We start from the raw sequence: 26,359 nt of genomic DNA on the forward strand, positions 1-26,359 counted from the left end.
ATCACTTCAGCCCAAGAGTTTGAGGTTGCTGTGAGCTATGACGCCATAGCACTCTACCCAGTTGAGACTCTGTCTCAAAAAAATAGAATTTTGGCTTAAGGCTGTGGGGATAGATTGCAAAACACTTAAGAATAAGAGTTTTTTAATTCTTTACTAGAAGGCTTTATGTCCCAGAAGAGGAAGCCCAGGTCAATTCACCTGGGATCTTATCCTGCTCTGCCTAGAGGGGTGAAGGTGTGAAGTAATTTAGATTTTGGGCCGGAAACTGGGTTGCAAAGTTCAGGAGATGGCACAAGGTTGGAGAGGGTAGGCAGGCTTCTGGTAAACCCTTTCAACAGAATTTGAATTTGGACAAGAGGGCAAATCCAGACTGGGAAGTCTTAAACTGGGGAGTGACAGATCAGAGCTGGATTTTCGTAAGTTTCTCTGGCTGAAAAAGCTTGGAAAGGGCCAGATGGGAGGTGGGGCAGGGCTGGAGAGAGGTGGTGTGATGGGAGCTGCTAGCTGATGCGGGAAGATCAATGGCTGGGATTGTGGCCCAGGCAGCCAGGAGGCCTGCATGGATAGTGCCCTTCCTCATCTCAGCAGCTTGTGTTAACCTACGGCTGGTTACTGCCTTATGCTCCAGGGCTCCTGGCCCCTAGGCCTCTAGGGCACACAAAGCCACTCTTGGGAGTCCAGAGGACCAGACAGGGACGTTATCTGCAACCTTCCTGCCAAGAGGGGCTCCTGTATGGATAACAACCTCACACCTCAGTTCCCCGGGCGTTTCCATTTAATATGCTCTATCCCTTTGTTTGCACAGGTCCTGGCGTCCTATTCTGTGCTCCCATTTTTAGTGGGAGAACAGGAGAATGTCCGTGTTATCCTGCCCTCAGGTCAGGGGCTGGGCGGCCGCGACTGCCTCCCGGACTCAGAATCCCGCGGGAGTAGAAGGAGTCCAGCGCGACTTGCAGGGGTTAGGGCAGGAGGTGTGCAGCCGACCTTCTGTGCGGCCGTCCTCGTCCACTGGGCTCCAGGCAGACGCAGGTGTGGCCGCGGGGGACCCTTCGCACCAAGAGACGGGAATGATTGACCCGCCCACGGGGCAGGGTCGTTGGAAAGTCCGGGCGTCTGAGCCTTTGAAAGCTGGGTTCCTGGTCTTCAAAGTAGGCAGCGTCAGTACTTTGCCCGGGACACCTTCGAAGACACCCTGCCCACTAGGTGCCGTCCAGGTGTGCGCTGGATGCGCGGCGTACGGCGTGCGGGCGTGCTCCGTTCCTGCAAGTGCAGGGGGATGCTGGTACTTTCCTGTAGGTGTTATCACGCTTCTATCCCTAAAAAGTGCAGGAGATTGGAAGGGCCTAGTCCAGCTCTTCTGGGTTCAACGCTTTTAAGAAAAGCGCGCCGCACACTGTCCCTTTAAGGCGTTGGGGCTGCATAAGGTATTCTGACCCTTGCTGCCGCCCGTAGCGTCCCTGCGAGAGGCCGGCTTTGTGTGCTCGCCCCGCCCCCGGACGCCTCCCCTCCCCTCGCGCACGCGCACTGACGTATCCCCACGCCGCCTGGCGCCCGCCCGAGAGCCGCCTAGCCGAATACGGTCGGCGCTCCCGCCCAGGAGGCGGTCGACGCGACGCCCCGAGCGCCCGGCCCAGCCGCCGCGGCCCGGCAGGTAAGCGGGTGGCTGCCCGACCTGACGGGGACGAGGCGGACAGAGGGGCGGCCCCGGGCTGCCCTGGGGCGCCCCCACACCACCCCCGGCCGTTGCACGTGTTCCCCGCCGGGCCTCGGGTCGGGCCCAGCGCAGCGGCCCCGCCCGGTACGCCCGGTCTGCTCTCCGCGCGAGGCGGGCCCCTTCCGCGGAGACGCTCCTGTGCGGGCTGCCCGGGCCGAGGCCCCCTCCCCTGCGGTCCTCCCGGGTCCTTCCCTTCTGGTTCTTCTCCACGGCGAGCCCCACTCGCGTTCTCTGGGTTTCCTCTTTCCCGCCGGTCTGCTGACAGGACCGGAGCCCAGGGTTCTGGCAGGGAACGAGACTTTAACCGCAGTCGACGTGTTCTTCCCGTCGCCTCCTTTCCTTCCATTCCAGGGACAGCCCGGCCCCTCGAGAGCATCGTGGCTTCAGGTCGCGGCGCGCTCCCCTCCTGCGGCAGCGCCCCCAGCCCGATCTGCTGTCCACCCGGCGTCCTCGCTGGGCGGGTCCCTCTCCTGGGCAGGTCTCTGGGGTGGGGGTCCTCTGTCACCAAGGGAGCTCGCTGTCCCTTCTTGTCGCATCTTGGTCTCTCTTGGTCGCATCTGAGCCATTTTGGGTGATGTTAGCAGACGCTCCTGACTAGCTTTCTGCGGGTTTCTACCCGCCCCCCAGACCCATTTACCCATCATCTCAAAGGCTTTCTTAAGCGTTGACTCTGGCTGCTGGTAAGGCAGGGCTCGGTGTGTCCAAGAACTGAGATGAGGGCAGTGATGCTCCTCAACTCTGTTGCACGGGTCACCTGAGAGTCACCCGGTGCCTGCTTAAAATGAGTACCGTTTCCTATTGTTGCACGCTGTGGACTCAAGTGTCTGGGTGGAGCCCAGGATTCTGCATTTGACATACAGTCCGGGAGAGCATGCTGAGATTGGCTGCTTGGCCTCAGGTGGTCAGGCTCAACCTGGACAAAAAGCTGTAGCTGCTAAGAGGCCCGGGCAGCACCTGCTCCAGAGGTTACCTGCCTTGAGATACCTTCCTTAGATCAAGTCCCTAACCTGCTGATCTTTTGCCTCAAGTGGCTGCTCTGTGGAAGCACCTGAGTTTTCAGGAAAATGCCAAACCTTGGACCCCACCCAAAGGAGTAGAAACTTAATTTCTCTCTTAAAAGTCAAGCTTTTTTTTTTTTTGAGAGACAGTCTCACTTGTTGCTCTCAGTAGAGTGCTGTGGCGTGATAGCTCACAGCAACCTCAAACTCTTGGGTCAAGCGATTCTCTTGCCTCTGCCTTCTGAGTAGCTGGGACTACAAGCACCTGTCACAATGCCCGGCTATTTTTGGAGACCGGATCTGGGTCTTGCTCAGGCAATCCACCTGCCTCGGCTTCCCAGAGTGCTAGCTAGGTGAGCCACCCACCCTGCCAAGCTGCCTTTTTAAAAGATGTTAATGTTTTTTGAGCCCAAGGGGTTGGGTAGGTTAGACGGGTTGGACACCTTCTCTGTAAGACCACCTATCTGCTTTCCTCACCTTGGGCACCCAGGTGTCTGCAGCAGTCACCACTTATCTTCAGGTGAGCCTGACCTCTTGTTAGTCCAGGTCCGCTGAGCTGCCTCTTGTATTCCTGTGAGTGAAGAGACCAGCCTCTCCCCGGTTGATACTTGCAAGCATGTCTCATTGGCTCTCCTTTTCAGCAGTGCTGTCTTTTGTTTCTGAATAATTTGATGTGCTTTATGAGATGCATGCAAGTAACAGAGTAACTAGAATTCAAGTAAAGGAGCTGTTTTTGTGACTGAGAAAACTAGTCGCTTACTGCGCAGATTGGGTGGTTCCCCCTTGGATTTTCCTCCTCTGCGGCGTGGGCCTTGGGTCTTCTTGTGGATTGTCAGTGCTAGACTACTGCCTGTTTCCAGAAGACAGTGTCCAGCCGGCAGAGCTGGTACAGTACTGGTTAGCTCTTGCTGGTGTTTTGTGGTACTTGCCTAGGTGAACTGTAACTGTTGCCACGCAGGAGCAGAGCAGGGGGCTTGGGGGCCTGAGCTCCTGTTTTCAAAAATGGTGGTTAACATGATCGCCTCACCTGGGTGCCTATTAGGATTTTTGATGCCTTCTGAACTTCTGCACCCTGAAGTATAGTCCTTTGTCATTTGGTATGTTGGTTTTCTGTCAGACTTTTTTTTTTTTTTTTAATATATGTTAAGGGTTCTTTGAAGAAAATTGCATTTTGTTTGCACAAACTCTGCTGCACCATGTGAACATTTGGATGACCCGTGGAAAGCACCCTTGAGGTCTTCCTTGAGACAAGAGAAAGGGAGTCTTAGTGGAGCAGTCGTAACACAAGTTAGGGTGATAGAGCCCCCAATTTGGAATAATTGATTTGCTGCAGGGCTCACTGTGGTGATCAAATGTTTTCTTTATCCTTTTTCCTGGAAATCAGTTTCTTTAAATATGGTATGTTTATTGGCCTAGGTCCCACTCTAGGAGGCGGTCAGCAGAGCGCCCTTTTCCACTGTGACTCCAGCCACGTGCCCTGGGGGCCGGCTTCAGAGCCATGGCGACTGAGGAGAAGAAGCCAGAGACCGAGGCTGTCAGAGCACAGCCAGCGCCTTCCTCGTCAGCCACTCAAAGCAAGGTACCTGCTCAGGGCCTCCTGGGGCACCTCCCAGGGACAAACCTACTTAGGGATTCTTGGAAATATTAAGCCCCTAAGTCGAAGCTCTTACTAAGTTAAATATTGATGCCGATTTGTCTTCGTTGGCCGCATATCTACAGAAGGCTTGTTCCGCGCCCAGGGGGCGGCTTCATCAGGTACAGATTCTTGGTCCTGATTGTAAGAAACTGTGGCCCTCCAGAGGCCATCTCTTCATAAACACTTTCGCGGGTGGCGCCTGTGGCTCAAAGGGGTAGGACGCCAGTCCCATATGCTGGAGGTGGTGGGTTCAAACCCAGCCCCGGCCAAAAACTGCAAAAAAAAAAAAAAAAGAAACTCGCATAAACACTTTTGTCCTTGTCCCATGACACTGACATAGTCAGGCCTGCAGGCCCCTCTTGGGGCCTTTGAGTGGGGCCTTCAAATGTGCTTTAGGGAGGCCAGGCTTGGGGTGGTAAGAGGGAGTCCTGGGCCAGGCTGAAGCTGATGAGAATCCCTGTGATACAGCAGGGTTGGAAGTGGGATTGGGGTAGGGCGGTTCCTTAAAGGGCCTTAGACACCGATCCTGGGAACCGAGATGGGAACTATAGGAGAAGCGAGGGTTTTGAGGGGGAAGTGATGGGCTCAGGTTTAGACATGTTTAATTTTAAAAGCAGCGTCCAAGGCTCGGTGTCTGTGGCTCAAATGACTAAGGCGCCAGCCACATAACACCTGAGCTGGCGGGTTTGAATCCAGCCCAGACCTGCCAAACAACGATGATGGCTGCAACCAAAAAATAGTCGGGCGTTGTGGCAGTGCCTGTAGTCCCAGCTACTTGGGAAGCTGAGGCAAGAGAATCGCTTAAGCCCAGGAGTTGCAGGTTGCTGTGAGCGGTGATGCTATGTTACTCTACCCAGAGTGACAGCTTGAGGCTCTGTCTCAAAAAAAAAAAAAAAAGAATAGCCCGGCATTGTGGCGGGCACCTGTAGTCCCAGCTACTTGGAAGGCTGAGACAAGAAACTCGCTTAAGCCCAAGAGTTTGAGGTTGCTGTGAGCTATGATGCCATGGCACTCTACTGAGGCCAGCACAGTGAGACTTGTTTCAAAAAAAAGCAACGTCCAAATAGAAACGTCTGATAGGCCCTTGGCATGTGGATTTGGGGGCTCAAAATTGAGACAGTCTCAATCTGTTGCCCTGGGTAGAGTGCCGTGGCATCACAGCTCACAGCAACCTCAAACTCTTGGGCTTAAGTGATTCTCTTGTCTCAGCCTCCTGGGACTACAGGTGCTGGCCACAACACCCAGCTATTTTGTTGTTGCAGTTATCGTTATTTGGCAAGCCTGGGTTGAATTTGAACTCGCCGGCTCTGGTGTGTATGGTGGGCGCCCTAGCCGCTGAGCTCTAGGCCCTGAGCCTGGGGCTCAAAATATCTGAGCTAAAAATTAAACTTTAGGAGTCAAATCTGGAGGGGTAATCTGTTGACTTGGATAATGATGGTTACTCTTCACTAATTTAGCTATGCTGTCTCTCCAACAGCCCACACCCGTTAAACCAAACTACGCTCTAAAATTCACCCTTGCTGGCCACACCAAAGCAGTATCCTCCGTGAAATTCAGCCCAAATGGAGAGTGGCTGGCAAGTTCATGTATGTAGCCGACACTTCAGCTGCTGGGGGAGTTGGTCTGAGCTGCAGACAGGAAACTGGGAAGGGGGTGGCATACTTGAAGACACTGCCACTGAGGTGTTGTAGCAAGCAGTGTGTCCCCTTGCAGGGACTCTGGGGCAGTCAGTGCCTGTTGAAATTGTGCCATTTTCTCCTGCAAAGTGAGTGGGCCCTAGGGAAGGGGAAAGGGACTGGCCCCTTGCTGCACGTGGCTGTGCTGTATGGGTTCACTTTGCTGGTGTAGTTCACTTTGCTGGTTGCTGGGGCTCACGTGGGGGAAGCCCACACTTAACTCTGGGTACCGGGGCACCCATGTCCCACTCTGAGACTCAGCTCCCTTTTATTTCTTTCAGCTGCTGATAAACTCATTAAAATTTGGGGTGCATATGATGGAAAATTTGAGAAAACCATATCTGGTCACAAACTGGTAGGTTCTAACTGTGCAGGGCTAAATGGACCATTGACAGGGTGGCCCTGTCATCTCATAGGGTCAGGCCCCTCTTGAGGGCCAGGTGTTCACATGTGAGTTTTCTTTTGTGTTTTCTTATAATTACAGGTTTCTTGTGGGTTTGGGGCTTTTTTGTTATTTTATGTATTAATTTTGTGAGATAGGGTCTCCGTCTGTCACCCAGGCTGGAGTGCAGTGTGTCATCACAGCTCACTGTAGCCTGGAACTCCCGGCTCAAGCAGTCCTCCTGCCTCAGGCTCACAAAGTGCTGGGGTGCCACCGGCCCGCCCCCTTATAGGTTTAGTGCAAACGCTTTTGACGTCCACAGCCACGTTCCTGGCACCTGTGAGGCCTGGCAGAGCTGCCAAGAGCCTGCTTATTCTGTTTGACTGTGCTGTGTTGTCATACCAGCCAGGAACTTATGAGGGGAGTGGTTTGAGTTTGGGATTTTGACCTTTGCTGGCTGGCATGTCTTGCCAAAATGGTGACCACGTTTTTTTCTCCCAAGGGAATATCTGACGTAGCCTGGTCATCAGATTCCAACCTCCTTGTTTCTGCCTCAGACGATAAAACCTTGAAGATATGGGATGTGAGCTCGGTGAGCAATTGGAGCTATTGATGAGTGTGGTGGGTGCTGGGATTAAGGGCTTAACCACTGGGAATAACTTAGTCTAATACGTAGTACTACTCTGTTTCAGGGAAAATGTCTGAAAACCCTGAAGGGGCACAGTAATTACGTATTTTGCTGTAATTTCAACCCCCAGTCCAACCTCATTGTCTCAGGCTCGGTAAGTGTGGCTGTGTGACTTCTCTGTAGGGTGATGTCGAGGTGCACAGGACTGTGGGGAGGGCGGGTGGGCGCCACGTCTCTTCTGTGTTATTTGGTGGGGAGGATGAGGAGGTAGCAGGTCTTAGGTGTGGGGTATCTTGTGTCCTCTCCCTTCCTGTGGAGTCACTTCAGTCTGCTCTCGTGTCTTCAGTTTGATGAGAGCGTGAGGATATGGGACGTGAAGACAGGGAAGTGCCTCAAGACTTTGCCGGCCCACTCGGACCCAGTCTCAGCCGTAAGTCCCCGGACACTGGTGTGCTGCTGTGCAGCTGTCGCCACACAGCAGAGAGCTCACGTTCTGTGTGTAGTGAGGGCATGGGTTAGGTGCCAGTGGAGTGCTCCTGTGCCGAGGCCCTTTGTGTGGCCTGGGAGGCAGGTGGCCCCAGGTGTTTGGGGGAGGTGCCCCTTGAAATGACCCTCTGGACCGAAAGGTCGGCAGCCTGAAAGGTGTTTGGGGTGTGGGAGCACAGGGTGGAGGGCTGACCAGTCAGGGGTGGGGCTGTTGGAGCCCTCTGGAGAAGGACGTCCGTGTGTGGACACACCCTGCCATTTTGTAGATGCCATCCCAGCCTGCAAAACAGGTGGACAAGAGTTAAACTGTGCACTGGGTCACAAATTCCTTCTTCTGAAAATAAAGAGCCTGAGTTGGTTTCTTAGCCAAACTTGCCTTTTCTGAGAAGTGGAAGGAATACTGGGTGATTGGTTTGTTGTTGCCCAGCAGTTACGCTCTTCATGTTCCAGCATCCTGGTGGTGCGTGATCATAAGCATTTTTACCCTTGGAAGGCTTTTTCCTGGAGGAGACACCAGGCAAAGCCTTGGTGTATACAGAATAGAGAGTGTGTCTGGGCTGAGGCAGGGCCGTGGGGTCTGGGACCTGCTAGTGGGAAAAGCTGTGCTGTAGAGTGATACCATGCAGGCCTGGCCTTTGCCAATAGTCTCCTGCCCTCCAGAGCACGTGGGGTCACTCAGCAGACCTGACTCTCACACTTGGGGTGGCAGATGAGTACCGTGAGGAACCCAGGAAAGGAGATGTGATGATGGCTCTGAGCTGAGAGAGGGCGCTCTGTGAGCACCCTGGTGGTTGGGTGGTACAGGTGGGACTCCAGATGATAGTAGGATCATAAATGTCTTTGTTTCCTGCAAAAGTAATGTTTACTCATTTAACAAAATATCAAGGTCGGGTGTGGTGGCTCACGCCTATAATCCCAGCGCTCTGGGAGGCCGAGGCAGGTGGATAGCCTGAGCTGAGGAGCTTGAGACCCGCTTAAGCAAGAGTGAGACCCATCTCTACTAAAAATTAAAAGGAAAACAAACAAACAAACAAAAAAACTAGCCAGATGTGTTGGCAGGTGCCTTTAGTTCCAGTTATAGGAAGGCTGAGGCAGGAGGATCACTTGAGCCCAGGAGTTTGCGGTTGCTGTGAGCTATGACGACACCACTGTACTCTAGCCCAGGCAAAGTCCCCATGTCCAAAGGGGGAGTAAACCCAGGAAGGAGAAAATCAGGGTTTCCCTGGCTGCACCCCTCTGTCAGCTGCTAAGAGGTTGGTCAGTCCCTCTGGGTCTTGTTTTTTTAAAACGGTGTATTTTCCAGTCTGGCTCATTCTTTTAAATGGTGGTGATGCTACCTACACCACAGCTGCTGTCCCCACACTTCAGAGAGGTGTCTTGGGGGTGTTGGATGTCGGCACATCAGTGCCCAGGGGCCACTGGTTTGGGCTGCTTTGTGGGAGGTAACCTTGCCACTCGCCCCTTGAGTGCTTGTGTGCAATTTTTAATTTTACAAAAAGGAGTGCAGTGAACACCCTGTTTGCGTGGCTCTGCATGCTTACGTGGCAGTTTTTGCAGGGTGACTTGTGGAAAAGGAAATTTGGTGTCGTAATGTACGTTTTGTTTTTATCGGGTGTATTTGGAATTAAGTGACTTCAAGGCAGGTGGGTGCTCGGCTCGCTGCCTTTTGTCACTGCCCAGTCCTATCCTGGGTCAAGGCTCTGTCCTCTTTTGCTCCTCTGACCCCACCATCTGCGGCCTTAGCCCACACTCGGCCTGAGGGCACACCTTACCCCAGAGCCCTCAGCTGCCCCAGGGCATCCAGGGTACTTTGTGAGCTGTGTCTGAGGGGACATCTGTCCTCTGCTGGCTTCTGTCCTGTTGGTTTCTTCTTTGCTGCGCCCACTTGACTGTCACCTAGAACGTGCAGTAAGGCTGTGTGGCCTCTGCACCTGAATGTTGGTTGAATAGAAAATTCGGGGCATGTTTGCCAGTGGGTGGCATTTGGACGGGCTTAGGAACCCAGAGCAAAGCGAGGTGTGGGATTGGCACTGTGAATTTGGGCGCCCGTGTGGACTCGTTGCCGTCCAGCATAGTGGCTTTGCTAAGGGATGAACGTGGTTGGATGATTGCTGTGAGTTAGAAAAGCTCTTGAGAGGCTGATGACCCGATGGTTAGTTACAGAGCATCCTGTCAGTAGAGCTGGGGGGAGAGGACAGAGACAATTACCAGGCTCTCGAAGGTCTCTGAGAACGCCTTTGAGAGCCACACTGCCCAGCATGAAGCGTAGTGACAGGCACTGAGGGAGATGCACTTTCAGACTTTGAGACCCAGCACGGCAGAGGGACGTAAGTTTCCTACTAATGATGTCTGATACTACGTGGTGAAATAATAGTTTAGATATGTTGGGTTCAATGCTATTAAACTAATCCCAATTGGGTTTTTTGCTTCTGATACATCTGCTAGAAGGCTTACCATACCCCTGGCTGGCAGTGTTCTTGCGGAGTCCAGCCTATTGCTTCTTCAGCTGTGGGCCCCAGGCCAGTAGCAGCAGGCTCCTTGGGAGCCCATTTAAAATGCACATTCCTGGGCCCTAGACCGGCCACATCAGAGGCTGTGGGGTGGGCCCGCGCATCTGCTTCCAGGCTTCTGCACATTTGCACAAAACAGCAATGACTGGACACAGTTTTGGTTATCACAGCTAGGTGGCTTCTGGCATCTGGAGAGTCTGGTTTATGATGCCGTACTGCTGAGGATGAGAGATTCTGGTCTGGATAGTATAGAAGCTAGATGATGGCCTCAGGCCTACCTGAATAGCTAAACAGGGGCTTCCTTGTGCAGCCTGATCTCATTAGGAAATGGTTCACTCATAGCATGAAACCAGACAGTTTCCACAAGGTGCAACTTGTCTGTCCCATCCACCCATGACGCCAATAGAAATGATAGAAATTGGTGGCGATCCTTAGCTCCTGATGTTACGACTATATTTATTCCCACTAAGATTTAGTTAGAAAAAATAATAAAAATTAAAAAACCAAATAAATCAGTTGTAAGAAAGGGTCTGTTGTCAGGTTGTGATTTCTTTGTGTATCTCACCTGCCCCGTGGCGATGGAGTCAGGCACCTCCACACTTCAGCTGGCGGGGACCCACCTGTTCTGAGGAGGAAGATCTGTGGTGGCCTGGATCTCATTTCCCTCTCATCTGGGAAACTGGAGCTGGCCCTCCCACTGGGTAGTGCTCACGGCCTCAGTGACCCAGCTGTCTGGGCCTTGGGTTCCCCTGTAGCTGTCAGTGGGCACTTGAGGTGTGAGAGAGAAGGCTCTGGTGTTCTCTTCTTGTGATGGTGACTGAGCAAGATGGTGTTTTGGTCCTGATTTTTATCATTTCTTTTCACTGTTAGCCACATGGACCTTGTCAGGCTGGCCTCACAGCGTGGCAGACTGACAGACCTGGAGGGTGCCCCTCCTGTCACAGAGCCACGTAGGACTGACTGGTGGTGCTGGTTTTGTCTTAGCACTGCATTTCGTGGCTTTTGAGTGATTTAAACATATTTTGAGGTTGATTTTCTTTTTATGTTGTGGTCATCATCACAAACCAAACTGCATTAGACACCAAGCAAAAATGATTGTTGTGTCTGTTTTACATCCATGTCTGAAGGTGTTCAGCACATCCGTGAGCGAAGCACACAGCAAAGGCTGAGCAGCTGAGGTGCACACGAGGGCACGTCCTTCTGTGTACACACGAGGGCACGTCCTGTGTGTGCGCATGAGGGCACGTCCTTCTGTGTACGCACGAGGGCACGTCCTGTGTGTGCACATGAGGACATGTCCGCCTGTGTATGCACGAGTAGCAGGGCCATGTGTGTGAGGAGCAATCTGTTGATGGCTTGAAAGTAAGTTTCTTTTTTCCTCTCACTCAATAATTAGGTTCATTTTAATCGTGATGGATCCTTGATAGTTTCAAGTAGCTACGACGGTCTCTGGTAAGTGAAAAAACTTTACTTCATTTATTCACCAGATACTTAATAACAGTGCTCTTGCACTTGTCTGGCCTCGGGGCGTACAGCAGTGAAAGAAAAAGATGCATGTCCCCAGCATCCAGAAGTTAACGCTCCAGCAGGGCTACAGACACAGCAGGTATACAACATGATTTCAGGAGGACTAAGGGGTCAGCGTGGTGGGAGAGCCGCCTCCGTCAGCCTCCAGCTGTCAGTAGGCACGGGTGTGCGCTCTCACACGCCCCTGGACTCCGTGAGATGAAAGGTACGCAGATACAGGAGGGCTTTGAGATGGTATCATCTTGCCCCATTGAAGAAGCATGAGAGCCCGAACAGGTGGATCAGAACAGATCCCGGTGTAAGGGGTGGGAGGAGGCAAAGGGGACGTGGTCTCCGGTGGAGTCCCAGTCAGGTCGGCCTGGGCTGTGCTTGGAGAGCTGGGAGACTGTAGCATGTGTGTAGATCTTCAGGAGACACAAGAGAAGGGAAGGAAGTAAATGGTTCAACTTAACTCAGCAGCATTCACGATGGGGCAGGTGTGGGCAGTGAACGCATTTGGGTTGTCTTTTGGGTGTGGAGGGCTTAGTGTTTCAGCATGTTCAGGTGTCACTAAGGGAGGACAGGGACCGTGGCAGCCACCCGCCAAGGGGAAGACGAGGAGGGCTTTCTGGTCTGCCTGCCGAGAATTCTGAGGTGGAAACAGCCTTCCACGCAACATGAGATAAACCAGGTGGAATTTATGGAACAGAATCAGACCTCTGTGCACCAGGTGACACAGCAGCCAGAAGATACAAGAGAAAAACCAGGGTGGTGCCTGTGGCTCAGTGGGTAGGATGCCGGCCCCATATATTGAGGGTGGCAGGTTTGATCCCAGCCAAACTGCAACAAAAAAATAGCTGGGCATTGTGGCGGGCGCCTGTAGTCCCAGCTACTCGGGAGGCTGAGGCAAGAGAATCGCTTAAGCCCAAGAGTTGGAGGTTGCTGTGAGCTGTGACACCACTGCACTCTACTGAGGGCGATAGAGTGAGACTCAGTCTCTAAAAAAAACAAGATAAATAAAAACTAGAAGGATAATGATTTTTTTTTTTTTTGAGATAGTATCTCACTTTGTCACCCTTGGTAGAGTGCTGTAGCATCATAGCTCACAGTAATCTTGAGAGTAATCTTGAACTCTTCGGCTCTCTTGCCTCAGCTTCCCAAGTAGCTGGGACTACAGGTGCCTGCCACAACACCCAGCTGTTTTTTTGTTGCAGTTGTCATTGTTTAGCTGGCCTGGGCCAGGCTCGAACCTGCCAGCCTCAGTGTATATGACTGGCACCGCAACCACTGTGCTATGGGTGCCTAGCCTAGAAGTATAATTATAACTTAATTTAAATTTTTTGTTTTTGAGTCTCATTTTGTTGCCCTCTGTAGAGTGCTGTGGTATCATAGCTCACAAGAACCTCAGACTTCTGGGCTCAAGTGATTGTCTTGCCTCAGCCTCCTGGGTAGCTGAGATTACAGGGACCCACCACAATACCCAGCTATTTTTAGAGGCAGGGTCTCGCCCTAGCTCAGGTTAGTCTTGAACTCATGGGCTCAAGCAATCTAACACCTCAGCCTCCCAGAGTGCTGGGATTACAGGCATGAGGACCACGCCTGGCTGATTTAAATTTTTGTGTTTTTAGTATATTTCTTTTAGACTTTGTCAGAAGATGACTTGGCTTCTCAAATCTGGGTGATAATTGTTAGCTATTTATTTATTACATATAGAGTATATTGTATGTCACAAACAGAAATTGGATTTTTTGTAGTACAAATTTCATTTAACAGGTAACATAATTGTTTTAAATAAAAATCAGAAGCACCTTTAAAGCTTTCTTTAAAACTCATAGAGCAGGGCGGCGCCTGTGGCTCAAGGAGTAGGGCGCCGGTCCCATATGCCGGAGGTGGTGGGTTCAAACCCAGCCCCGGCCAAAAAAAAAAAAAAACTCATAGAGCATGTACTGTAGGGCTGTCACGGAGCCTCGATTTTATATTCTGACTGTCCCAGAGTGTCGGTGTGATGAACCCCGGAGGGTCACAGTCTGTAGTCAGTATGCAGGTCCTGGCTAGATGAGTCTGGAGGGGAGGTCACTGTAGGTCAAAGTTGTGCCTGGTCACCAGCCTGTCCACAGACTCTGCAGTGTGTATGTCTGGGCCATGACCTTTGGGGTTTGAGCTCCAATTTCAGCCCTGTGAGGGTGTTTGGGCCTGAGGTCACCAGGGTGCTGTGGCACAAATGGGGTTACGGGGCCCTGTGCTGGCTAAGGTTAAAGCCATAATCCTTGCTTGACCATTCACCAGTTTGTGATAAAGAATACTACTCAGAAGTAGCCAGTGGAAGAGATGCAGAGGGCAGGTGCAGAGTACGGGGTGTGAGCTGTCAGCCTCACCTGGCACAGTCCCCCTGGCACCTTCACTGATCCGGAAGGTCGAGATATTTTCTTCTTCTTCTTTTTTTTTAATGTGACAGAGCCTCAAGCTGTTGCCCTGGGTAGAGTGCTGTGGCATCACAGATCACAGCAACCTCCAACTTCTGGACTCAAGCGATTCTCCTGACTCCTCCTCCCAAGTAGCTGGGACTGTAGGCGCCTGCCGCAACGCCTGGCTATTTTTTGGTTGCAGCTGTCGTCGTCGTTTGGCGGGCCCAGGCTGGATTCAAACCTGCCAGCTCAGGTGTATGTGGCTGGCGCCTTAGTCGCTTGAGCCACAGGCGCAAAGCAGGTCGAGATGTTTTCTTAAGAGCTTAGAGCAGTTTCAGAATCATTTGTGGACTTGTCTCTTAAAACTTTATAAAGAGGGTGGTGCCTGTGGCTCAGTGAGTAGGGCGCTGGCCCCATATGCCGAGGGTGGCGGGTTCAAACCCAGCCTCGGCCAAACTGCAATAAAAAAATAGCCGGGTGTTGTGGCGGGCACCTGTAGTCCCAGCTGCTCGGGAGGCTGAGGCAGGAGAATCGTGTAAGCCCAAGAGTTAGAGGTTGCTGTGAGCTGAGTGACATGACACTCTACCCGAGGGCAGTACAGTGAGACTCTGTCTCTACAAAAAAACAAACAAAAAAAAAACTTTATAAAGAAAGGAGAAAAAACTTAACCAAAGAAACTGGGAGGAATTTATAAAATTAAAATTAAGGTGTATTCTTTGATAAGGCTAATAGCTAAAACTCTTTTTTTTTTTTTTTTTTTTTGAGGTTTTAAAACTTTATTTGCATTAATAAAAAAATTGTGCATTCCAATAATTAAAATCATTTGAACGAAAAAAAAATGGCACTCAGATTAAACTGCATTTTACAGCCTGCAAGAAACCCTGGGGCCAGCTTAGTTTTAACTTTAGATTTCACTGTCGTCCCACCCCAATTCTTTCTTCACCAACATGCAAGTTCTTTTCCTTCCCTGCCAGCCAGACAGGCAGATGGTAGAGGCAGGCGTGGCCTTCGTTGTCAGTAGTTCTGGATACTTTGATGTGAAAGGGGCAGCACAGTCATTTAAACTTGATCCAACCTCTCTGGAGTTAAACAGCTAAAAGAAGTAAAATAAGAAGGCAATGCTTGTGGAATGTCCAGTGCATACCGGCGGCGCTCGCCTCATTACGACTCGCCTGCTTGCTTCTCCTGTTCGATCGTTTCTTTGGAAGGCAGTGGATTCTTCTCTTGCGTTTCCGTCTTCTTCAATTTCGACTTATCGAATTTCTCGATCTCAGCCATATCGGGTTTGTCAGACATGGTCGTGGAGGAAGCGGAGCGAGATGCGAGAGCTAGAAGAGTCCGATCTGCGCAGAGGCAACCGCCGAATGCCGGAGCTAAAACTCTTATAAGCCCAGTTATGGGAAAAGCAAAAATAAGCAAGGTTGGAAATAGAAAGGGGGTGGGAAAACTAAGTTTAGGGGAGGACACAAGCAGAGGAAGTGCTCGCTGTCCACCTGTGCAGCCTCTGCACGCTGGAGCAGAGGCCGTGCACGTTCCTAAATTCATCTGGAGGTGGGACTGCAACCAGTCAGTCAATCCTGGAGAGACTGGGAAATGGGATTTGGATTCTGAACATATTGGTCCCAGTGCTTTATACTTGAGTCCAGTTAAATCACGGGAACTTGTAGGGCCACCTATGCTATTCTGGGTAGGGCGAGACGAGGCCTCCGAATTCATTTCATGGATCTGGCATGATCCTGCTGCCTGAAAGAGACCGCTCACTCAGGAATATTGTGTCCAAAGAAAATACAAACAAATTCAATCCAGCACATGAAAAAGTCATATTCAGGGCCAAGCAAGTATATTGAGTAATGAAAGGATGATAGTAACAGGAATATCAAGAAACCTACAGTCTGTGTGAACAAATTAATAGCAGGGCGGTGCCTGTGGCTCAGTGGGTATGGTGCTGGCCCCATATACCAAGGATGCTGGGTTCAAATCCAGCCTCAGCCAAACTGCAACAAAAAATCAGCCGGGCATTGAGACAGGTACCTTTAGTCCCAGCTACTCAGGAGGCTGAGGCAAGAGAATCACCTAAGCCCAAGAGCTGGAGGTTGCTGTGAGTTGTGATGCCATGGCAGTCTACCTAGGGTGACATAGCGAGACTCTGTCTCAAAAAAAATTAACGGCAAAGATTCACTAATTTATCAGGAGCAGTCAGAAGGCATCTGATTATATCCAGCAGCCAATCCCAGTAACCTTCATAGGATAAGCCGGTACTGCTGACTACTTGCTAAAAGTAAGGACGTACCAATAGATGGTGACAAGCTAAGACTATTTTTGCTGAAATCAGGAGCAAAACAGCCATGTCTGTGTCCTGTTACTGTTACTCAGTGTTGTTGGGAATTTCTAGTTAACGTGATAAGAAAATGAAAATGATTGTAGGAAGATCGGATAGAGATACCTCTTTGTAGATGATATGTTTCTGTGTCTTAAAAATTTTAAAACTCGGGCGGCGCCTGTGGCTCAGTCGGTAAGGCGCCGGCCCCATATACCGAGGGTGGCGGGTTCAAACCCGGCCCCGGCCAAACTGCAACCAAAAAATAGCCGGGCGTTGTGGCGGGCACCTGTAGTCCCAGCTACTCGGGAGGCTGAGGCAGGAGAATCGCTTAAGCCCAGGAGTTGGAGGTTGCTGTGAGCTGTGTGAGGCCACGGCACTCTACCGAGGGCCATAAAGTGAGACTCTGTCTCTACAAAAAAATAAATAAATAAATAAATTAAAAAAAAAAAAATTTTTAAAACTCACCAACATTGTGCTTTTTAAATATTCACTAGTTTAGTCTTATGATGTGTGACTACTTGGCTGTCACTATCCCTACTTTTTCAGGTCCTTGCCAGTTGTCCCTGGTCCCCCAGCTGGTAGTGACAGACCAGGACATAGACCATGTGGTAACTCTGAAATCTGGGCTTAGGACCACCAGGCTGTGCTGGCTACAAAGTGATTCTACCCCTGGCAAGGTCAGAGGGCTGGGGCAGCATCAGTGTTTTTCCCTATATGGTTAGATGAGGAAAGTTCAACCAGTGTAGTCCTGACGAAGACGCCAGGAGATCCAGGATGGACCCGCAGAGAAGACGAGAAAGTCTAACTGAAGGGTATATACAGAAGGGTTTAAGGCTCGGGAGACAGTCAGGTGTCCACATCCTGGGGGGTGGCCGCGTGGCAGCCATCCTGAGCTCGGCTGCTGTAAGGTGGCTCCCTTTAGAGTCCCTCTAAGACAGTGGTTCTCAATCTTCTTAATGCTGTGACTCTTTAATACAGCTCCTCATGTTGTGGTGTCCCCCAACCATAAAATTATTTTTGTTGCTACTTTGTAACTGTAATTTTGCTGCTGTCATGAATTGTAATGTAAATATCTGATGTGCAGGATGTATTCAGGCGACCCTTGTAAAAGGGTCGTTTGCCCCACAAAGGGGGTTACAACCACAGGTTGAGAACCACTGCTCTAGGAACTAAACACAGTAAACATAGGGTCCCCAGAGAAGCATGTGGAGCTGTTTGCTGTGAGACTCAAGAAAAGGCACAGAGTGAGTGGAGAGTTGCCACTGTGGGTTTTGAAGCCTGCAGCACAGTGTGGTCTTATCCCCAGCACATCTGCGGTGGGTGGGTGAGACAGAAGGAGGCTCAGAGGAGAGAGTGCTGCGGGCTCCTTCTAGCATTTGGGAGCCAGTAGGGCTGGGCAGCATCAATGCTGCCAGCCCAGGGGAGGGCAGACAGACACAGGGACCGGGACATGGCGTTTGGAAAGTCAATTCTGTCTCTATAAGCCTGCACCCCCACTTCTGGGAATCTGTGCCCTGGACATGTAGATGCTCACACTCAGGGGCTCTGTTTCCAAAACGTGGCTTTTGGTTAAAAATGATAAAAACACTGAAACTGGAATGATGGAAGTGTCTGGCCCCTGCATCCTGGGAATGGTGGTCTTTGAACATGTTTTCTTGCTACTTAACCAAAGGGATGTTGGAAAATTGCTTATAATACTCTTATATTTAGAAAAGGCTTCTCCCTTGGAGCTGCATCTTGAGCGTGTCTGTGTGAGTGTGGGGAGGCCTGCAGGGATGTGCAGGGCTGTTGGCACCCCTCGCCTTGGCCAGAAGGGTGGGGAGGTGGGTGGTGCCCATGGGGGAGACATCTGTGGCCTGTGTGCTGGTAGCGTGTGTGGACTGCATTTGTTTACCCTGTACCCTGGAAGGTAAGAGAATCTGTTAACTAGAACCTGGAAAAATGTGCCCCTCCTATTACCCGCATCCGAGTGACAGTCACCCTCATGAGGCTGCCTGTAGAAACCCACTTCCCTGACTGTCTTGTTCCTTTTGCTTTTAAGTCGCATCTGGGACACCGCCTCGGGCCAGTGCCTGAAGACGCTCATCGGTGAGTGCTGTGCTGTGTCTGGACCTGCCAGGGAGGACACCTGTGCTCTTTCCCACCCTTACTCTCCGTCACTGTCCTGGAAGCCTCCCCTTTTCTCCGTCCCAGATCTGTTCCTCTGGGAGGAATCTTCCTTCTTTTCCCATCATCTCCCCCCTGCCCTGGCCCCCAGCTGTTTCCTGACTGCTAAGTTCAGGGTGTTAGTACCTACATAGGTCTGTGTGGTTTCTGTCTGTGCTCAGTGGCTTTGCGACCCTGCTGTGGTGTTTGCCTCTAGGAAAGTTCCTTGAGCTGAACCCCTGTGGAGGGGGGTACTGCTTCTCCTATGGGGGCTACTGGTGAGGAGGGAGCAGGGATGGGCCTGAGGTCTGCACCTGGGGGGTGAAGAAGGGAAGGGATGTGTCCGTGTGGCCCAGGCAGCTAGGCATGGTGGATGTGTGGCTGGAGGGCAGGTGATGGGCCTTTGGGAGGCCATGGTGGGGCTGTCATGGGAGAGGGGGGTAATGTTACTACGAGGGTGATGAGCTTGGGGCAGCCTGGAGGCCAGAGTTCTGAATGAACGTGTAGAATAGGGGCCTGTCCCTGGAGTAGGGTGGGCTGTGGTGTCCCAGGGCACTGCGTGGTGAGGGAGGGAGATGGCACCCCTGGGGAGGTTTGCCTCCAGGGCTAAGCCTCCCTAGGCTGTCGTGGGACAAGTGACTGCCTTAGTCTGCTAGGCCTGCTGTGATAAGATGCAGCAGGGTGAACAACAGGTATTTGGGTATTATTTTCTCAAGGGCCTGGGGGCTGGAAGTCCAAGACTGAGGTGTCTGCGGGGTTGATTTCTCCTGAGATCTCTCCTTGGCTGGCAGATAACCTCTTCCTCCTGTGTCTCCTATAGCTGTCTCTCTGTGCACCTGTGCCCGGTGTGTCACCCGTCCATATATCCTCCTAGCAAGATTGGACTGGGGCCGACCCCGAGGGCCTCATTTTTATGTCTTTGTGTCTTTGAAGGCTGTTACCAAATAGCTTTGGGGGGTTACTGCTTCAACGTGAGTTGTAGGAGCACAGGTCACTGCCAGCAGAGACTTGTGAGGGCCTCCGTCACGTGTCCTCTTTCTGACAGCAAAGAAACTGGCAGTCGGTATCTTGCACAGGAGCCTGGTGTGCAGGGCTGCCTGGCAGGACCGTGGCCCCTGCGCTGAGGTGCTGGTGCAGGTGCGGCGGCTGCTGCCTGGTGTCCTGACCCTCATGTTCGAGGGAGCTGGTCGCCACCATGTCAGGTTATGGAAAGGAGTGCTGTCCCGGCCTGGGCTGCACAGTGTGTGCTCACTGTGGCCGGCAGAGAGTGGGCTGTGAGGACTGAGGGCGGCTCTCCTGCCTGGGGCCAGTGTAGGCAGGTCGGCTGTGTGTGGCCGCAGTAGCTTGGCTAGAAACGGCGGGACCCCTTCACATTATTGAATTAAATGGGCCAGTCCCTAGCCCTCATGTTGTCCAGGGCTAGGCCACATGGTATGGTGTGACCCCGAGGAAGGGCCTGTGGGCGTCACCCTGACTACTGTGCCTTTTCAGTGTGTCTGGCCAGCCCAAGGGATCGTAGGCCCCAGGTCCCTGCCAGGGCCTGGCGTCCTCCTGGTAATGCCATGTGCTGCATCCTTGTGGGTGCTTGGGATACACCAGTGCATGCCCATGCCCAGGGGGCCTCTCACGGGCCGGGGATGGCTAGACAGCCCCACACAGGTGCACTTTCTTCACCAGGCAAGGGGAGAACACATCCTCCTGCCTGAGAAGAGTCAAGCATCATGGCCAAACACTCCAGCCTTTATGTTGGAAATTTCTGGGGGCATTGACTCCTGATCCACTGAAGAAAGGGCAGCTGCTCCTCACTCCCAGGGCCCCTAGGGTGAAGCTCGTATATTGAGAGCACCGGGAGCAGAGATGTGGGTGCAGGGCCATGGGGGCTGGGTTCTGGGTTGGAGCAAGGGTCTCCTGCCGTGTTAAGCAAGCCGTAGGAGTGTCTGCGTGACCTCCTCAGGCCGGCTCTGCTCCTAGTGGGCAGTTCCTCCTCGAGCTGGGTATTTGCAAACCCTACATTGTGAGGCTGGAACGTCTCCAGTCTTCTCACTCAGGTGCTGAGGTGGCTTTCCTCAGGCCAGCTCCTAAAGTCCCTTGTCAAACGGGCCCTGGGGTTGTGGGCCTAAGGCATCAAGAACCCACTCAGCGGTGCGAGGGATGGGTGTAGGGGTGTGCTCAGAGCTCTTTGGAGGCTCCACACAGGTGGTGGTGTTGGCACTGATGGCACTGACCCCACTAGATGCCCACAAGGGTGATGGGGAGCGGGTCCGGTCCCTCCTGCCGCCGGTGCCCACCTGGTATCAGCCTGTGTGTTTTTGATGCAGACGATGACAACCCCCCAGTGTCATTCGTGAAGTTTTCTCCGAACGGAAAATACATCTTGGCTGCCACGCTGGACAAGTAAGTGCCACCGTCTGTGGCGCAGGTGCCCTTCCTGCCAGGGACACCTGTCTCTTTCTATCAGCAGGAGACTTTGCAGAGAGTGTCTTACTCTTAGGTCATGGCCCCGAGTCCTGCTGGGGCTGTTAGGCTGGAAGAAAGGCCCCCACCACCTGCACACCTGCAGAAGGATTTGGGACCCAGCTTTCTCTTTGAGTGGGCTGTGACCAGGCGGTGGAACCTTCCTGCCTGGAGGGCTGGGTGGGATGGGGGGTCCCTAGGTTCTCTCTGGTTCTGACCCCTGAGCACCTTGATTTTAATTATGAAAAAACTATGGGACAGTTTTGATTGTGTAAACGGTCTGTCATGCTCCAGGTGGCCATCCATGCCCTGGCCTCCCCACAGGTGCACTGTGGGCAGCCCTGTAGGGCCACCTAGTCCCAGATTGCCACATGGTCAGCCTTGTCCATAGTCAGCCCCTGCCGCTTGGGGCTGCCCCAGTTTGAGCAAGAGTGTTGGTGACCTTTGTTCTGGGTGTTTCTGGAACCAAATGAGTTCCACATCTCTATGATACTGACCACTGACTTGTTCAGGGACTGCAGTGCCCACCTGCTATTCACAAAGTCTGTCTTTGAACCACAAATACTCGGGATTTTCACCTTATGCTCCTGGATGTCATTAAGTTGCTAAACCTTGTGGACCTGGGGCCCTTGCAGTGGTGGGGACCCTCACTTTGATGGGGGAGGGGGTTCCCACTCCACTGGTTTTATGCCTTGTGGTTGCTGAGGTGGTGATGGCAGAGTTGGATGCAGTGGTGAGGGACGCCCCTGAAGCAGCTCTCACCTCTGTCTTCCAGCACCCTGAAGCTCTGGGACTACAGCAAGGGGAAGGTGAGCGCCTGGGCACACCTGTCACGAAGGCTCGGGCCTGTGTTGTACACCGTCCCTGGTCGTGGTGGCTGACGGTAGCAGAGCTGACCCAGGCAGCCCAGCAGGAGGGAGCCCGGAGAGCCGCCCCCACGCAGTCGGTTTGGTGCAGATTTCTGACAGTCCTGGGGTTTGCAGATTCCAGTCTGCAAGTTACAGCTTTGACTGTGGGCTGGTACATGTGTGTACTTAGGGTAATTTTCAGAACCAGTTAGTGGTAAAGTGCCTGCACTTAGAACTCAAAATTGTCCAGAACACGGGGGAATTGTGACCTATGACCAGCATGTCCCCTGCTGTTACAGTGCCTGAAGACATACACTGGCCACAAGAACGAGAAATACTGCATATTTGCCAATTTCTCCGTCACTGGCGGGAAGGTAAGTTCCCCACTCTGAGAAGCTTCTTGTATTTTCCCGGCCATCCTTCCTGTGATGCCCTAATCCTAAGATTGCTTTAGGCTCTTAGCAATGCTTTTCTGTGCCCACAAAGCAAATGGTTTTCTGTTTGAACCAAAGCGAAACCGCACTGTCCCAGGCGTTGGTGGAGCATTTGCCTGCGTATACTGGGGATGCCTCCCAGTCTGTTTCTAGATCCTCCTCCTTTTAATGGGAAGAATTCTGTTGTAAGGCTGTGCTTGGATGGGTACTGACACCTTCCTGTCAAGACCTGGTGTACATTTTCTTGCCCACTACCTGGTCTCTGTGCTTTTATCCTTGGTCGAGGCGGGGCTTGAGAGTAGGGCTGACGCTTGGCTGAGATGTGAGTGACAGAAAAGAAGCCCTGAGAAAATTTAACTTGAGAAATATCTCTGGCATAGAAGCCTTCCCTGGCAGGTGGGGCACTTGGAGTTCTCTGAGTGTGGCCGCCTCGGGCTGGGCTGGAGACAGCAGGCTCTAGCGGCAGCAGGATGGGTGTGAACCGGGGCAGAGGAGAACTTCCTGGAGATCCTGGCCCCTCTGCACATGCAAGCTCTGACCTGGCTTTCCTCACCCCTCTGTCTTCACTGCCTGCTGCCTAGTGGATCGTATCCGGTTCAGAGGACAACCTGGTTTACATTTGGAACCTTCAGACAAAAGAGATTGTACAGAAATTACAAGGCCATACAGGTGAGCGCCTGCGTTGTGGAGTTGCATGGCACTTGCTGGTTTCACGGTGGCTCATGAAGAAAGATGTGTGGCCTGCCTGTGGCTTGCCACCTGCTCCCCCTCTTCTTCCTCTGACCTCTGGTGCCCCCAAAATTCATGGAGCTGGTCAGTGCTGGTCCTGACCAGAGCCCTGCTCCTGGCTTCACCCTCCCCTTCCTGTCCTGCCTGGTGTCCTGGTTGGAAAGTGTGTGAGGCTCTGTGCCTGCTCAGCTGGGCGAGGCCCGGGCCTCTGTCTCACTTCCTGGTGGGCTCTGTTTCCTTAGCCATCCACTGCCCAGTCCGAGAGGCCCTGGCTCCTTTTGGGGACCCTGGTCCCCACTCCCAGGCAGTCCTTGGCTTCACACATATGGAGGAGGCTCCTTGTTGCCTCTGGGCTCCTGCTGGTTCTCAGGCCCCTGGGGATGGCAGTCCCGGTCCTGGCTGTCTTAAAGGCTGTTGCTGCTCCCTCACTGTCTCTCCTCAACACTGGCACTTTGGAGGCTGAAAGAGCAGGGGTGCTGCAGCCCTGTGGGATTCTAGCCTCTTCCCTAAGAGCATCAGCCTCACTGGGTTGGGAGTGGACTGACATCCTGGGGTCAGAGGCAATTCTCACTGGGCTGGGTTGCCTGCTGCACCCCTTACCCCTGCAGGGACAGCACCTGGACGTGAGAAAGCTGTAAACGTGTGGCGTGGCTGACCTCACGGGCCAGCTCCTCAGACGGGATGTCCCTGCTAAGGGACAGACATGCCTTTGAGTACTAAAGCCAGCCCCGCAGGGCACTTTTGGGTGGTTAGCAGCAGTGGGAGGTGGTGGGAGTGGGTGTCCCTGGGTCCAGCTAAGAGAGGGGTATTGTCCACAAAGAATTGAGGACTATGGTAGGTTTGTCCCCATGGGCACAGGCTTCTCAGCCAGTGGTGCTGTGGCATGCCTCCCTGTGGGCACTGAGCCCTGCAGACTCCCATGTTCATGGCAGCCATCCAGCCCAGGTGGTCTGCTGGCGTCACCTGGGGGTCCTGCCACATCTGCCCGGCTGCCTGTGCTGAGCAGGTGGGGGTGGCAGGTGTTTGTTGCTCCCACCAGCACTTCTGAGCACTTGGTCTGAATCTCCCTCACGGTGGGTGGGTGTGAGGCCGAATTCTCCTGGAGGTCTGTGGGGCAGGCGTGGCCAGTGCCTGGGAGGGGGTGGGGCTGGCGGGGCTCAGCCTGGGGTAGCCCCTCAGACGCAAGGCATGGGGGAGCACTCTTGACTGTGTCTTTCCTTTCAGATGTTGTGATCTCAACAGCTTGTCACCCGACAGAGAACATCATCGCCTCAGCTGCACTAGAAAACGACAAAACGATTAAGCTGTGGAAGAGCGACTGCTAAGCCCGTGGCCACCCCGAGAGACTGTCGGGACTTGATCTGGTTTGGCAAGAACAGTGGGCGTTGAGGATATGGCCCTGGTCTGGGTCTGGGGACCTGGGCAGGGCCTGACTTGAACCTTCTCCTCTTTGAAGACGATTTGGCTGAGGGGGAGTGGACCACTGGAAAGTCCTAATTTCCTGGTGACATTTCTTGCCCATTCTTCTAACGCTGTCTAGGGAACGGCTCCTAGTCTGTATTGTGTTCAGAGTCAACAAAAATTTTTAATTTTTTATTACAAAAGGGTGAAGTTCAATTTATCATGAGTTGTGTTTTTCCAGTAAACGTTCTGTATCACTTTTGATATTCTGCCCCAGTGCAATGCTGTGACCCATCTCCACCACCTGCTGGCCTCTCCCGCCTCATCCTCCGTGGTCCCCGTCCCCTGTTTTGTAGGTGCTCTAAAACATGGCTCCAGCTGTTCACGATTCCTGCCTGTCATAGTACCCAGCGTACTTTCAAGTCTTTTCTGGAAACACAGCATTGTAAGGTTATTTCCATGTAAAGAACCTTTGTGTCCTGGGATTCACAGTTCATACGCTGACAGCATGGAGGTCGTGGTTCCCCCGTCCGTCCCACTGATGTTCAGACCACAGGCAGCAGTAGACCATAATAAAAGGAGGGAGTTTGTGAATGGTTGTGGCCACTGTGTCCTCGTGTGAAGCTTGTCTCCACTTGGCTTTTGTAGAGAAAGTCTCACAACAGGCAAAAAGCTGGAAGGATTTCTCTGGAAGGGCAGGTGTTCCTGGCTCTGAAGATGGCCTTTCCCCTGCGGGTTCACCGTGGGCTAAATGGTGGGAGGAGCAAGGGCTGTCGAGCCCTGGCTCCCAGGTGGGTCCCTGTGTCAGGTGGGACTCTGGTCCCTGGAACTGGCCCTTTGGGGTCAGATGTTCTTCATGAGCCTCACAGCCCCCGCCCCCTCCTTGCTTCTGCGTGTGGTAGCTTCTTGGTGCTCAGGTCTGGGGGAGGCAGTGGCGGTGCTCAGCTGCAGAGCAGCCCAAACCCAAGTCTGCTCACAGAGACCTTTGTAGGGGAGGCCTGCTGTGCATAGCCTGGGGCTGCAGGAGGGCTCTGTCCTGCCAGTACCGCTGGAGTCTGTGGTCTGGGGTGTGGACAGACCTGTCGGGCCTTCAGTGGGGTGGCTCAGTAGAGTCCTGGGGGGTCTTATGTGTGGGGGCAGGGCTTGGCCCTTGGCCAGGTTTCCTAGGGGGTCCTCTCACGGTACAGGGTGGGGAAACCTGCTATCAAAGTCATCTGGAAACAAGCTTCAGGCAGGCAGTTTCCTCAGCCCTGCTTTTGGTAGGTGCACAAATGAGACCTGGCCTCAGAAGTAAATTGCTGCAGCAGAATGGGTGGTGTTTTGTCCTTAGCACTTGGGGCCTGAGCCCCTTGTCCCAGTGTCCAGTCCCCCTACTTTGGGACTTGCTAAGGGCCTGAGGTTCTTCCAGCTCTGGTGTCACCGCTCACTCCTGAGAAGGAATGGGCGAGCTGTGCGGAGTGCTGGATCCCTGAATATAGTTTATTTTTTCTACATTTGAATTCTCTGTTGTAGATTTATGTAAAAATACATTCTCTTTTTGAAAATAAAGATTTTCATGTCTTCTAATTTTGTCTCATAAGAATTCCTTAATATTCCTAAAACTTGCTTTGGGGAGGGGATGTTGGTTGCATGGAGTTTTATTTCAGGGGCAGGGTTGGGTGGGGCTCTTAGTGTCACTAGCACTATGGTGCTCCCCAAGAGAGGTCTGAATTGTTTCATAGATACCTTACTATGGAAGTTCCATGTCCTTGCTAATTACTGACGGTGTTAAGGAGGGAGGCAAAAGTAACCACCCAAACTCCTACTACCCCTGATGTTTTGGGGAATATCTTGTATTCATTGGAAACGGACTGATGGAGGACTTGGAGCATCTGAAAGTGAAGAGAGGAGTACAGCCACCTGTGGGTTCCTGTCCCCACTGCAGGGGCGACAGTGCGTTTCCAGTGCTCTGCTACTGTTTTAACAAATCCTAGACATTGTCATGTAAGCAGTGAATATGTAGCTCTTCAAGGGATAATTCTATAGCATTATGACCACAATAAAGTTTCATACATAAAATTCTTTAAATATATGACGTTTATATTTCT

General features: G+C 52.4%; 2 protein-coding genes across 3 annotated transcripts; one reads left to right on the forward strand and one right to left on the reverse strand.

The window, feature by feature from the left end:
* Positions 1-1,510: 1,510 nt before the first annotated feature.
* Positions 1,511-24,866, forward strand: WDR5 (WD repeat domain 5). 2 transcript variants are annotated; one of them, XM_053558662.1, is made up of 14 exons: positions 1,511-1,651; positions 4,129-4,291; positions 5,826-5,934; positions 6,306-6,379; positions 6,909-6,998; positions 7,099-7,188; positions 7,381-7,464; positions 11,427-11,482; positions 18,303-18,349; positions 20,725-20,800; positions 21,636-21,669; positions 22,008-22,082; positions 22,724-22,811; positions 24,096-24,866. In XM_053558662.1, exons 2-14 carry the CDS (start codon positions 4,211-4,213, stop codon positions 24,194-24,196), a joined length of 1,005 nt encoding a protein of 334 aa, XP_053414637.1. In that variant the 5' UTR covers positions 1,511-1,651; positions 4,129-4,210; the 3' UTR covers positions 24,197-24,866. The 2 variants fall into 2 exon arrangements, 1 of the variants encoding a protein (XP_053414637.1); XR_008373780.1 differs by lacking the exons at positions 22,724-22,811; positions 24,096-24,866 and having other exon boundaries at positions 21,636-21,899.
* Positions 14,728-15,309, reverse strand: LOC128563355 (thymosin beta-4). The gene has a single exon (XM_053558668.1). The coding sequence runs from the start codon at positions 15,235-15,237 to the stop codon at positions 15,103-15,105; it is 135 nt and encodes a 44-aa protein (XP_053414643.1). The 5' UTR covers positions 15,238-15,309; the 3' UTR covers positions 14,728-15,102.
* Positions 24,867-26,359: the final 1,493 nt, after the last annotated feature.

The sequence above is a fragment of the Nycticebus coucang genome, chromosome 2, assembly GCF_027406575.1.
Source record: "Nycticebus coucang isolate mNycCou1 chromosome 2, mNycCou1.pri, whole genome shotgun sequence".
NCBI classification, from domain to species: Eukaryota; Metazoa; Chordata; class Mammalia; order Primates; family Lorisidae; genus Nycticebus; species Nycticebus coucang.

Excerpts from the sequence above, each read along its gene's own strand:
- WDR5 (XM_053558662.1), top strand. The coding sequence starts at position 4,211 with ATGGCGACTGAGGAGAAGAAGCCAGAGACCGAGGCTGTCAGAGCACAG. Across the intron at positions 7,189-7,380 it reads ACCTCATTGTCTCAGGCTCG|TTTGATGAGAGCGTGAGGAT; the intron begins GTAAGTGTGGCT and ends TCGTGTCTTCAG. Across the intron at positions 11,483-18,302 it reads AGTAGCTACGACGGTCTCTG|TCGCATCTGGGACACCGCCT; the intron begins GTAAGTGAAAAA and ends TTTGCTTTTAAG.
- LOC128563355 (XM_053558668.1), bottom strand. The coding sequence starts at position 15,237 with ATGTCTGACAAACCCGATATGGCTGAGATCGAGAAATTCGATAAGTCG.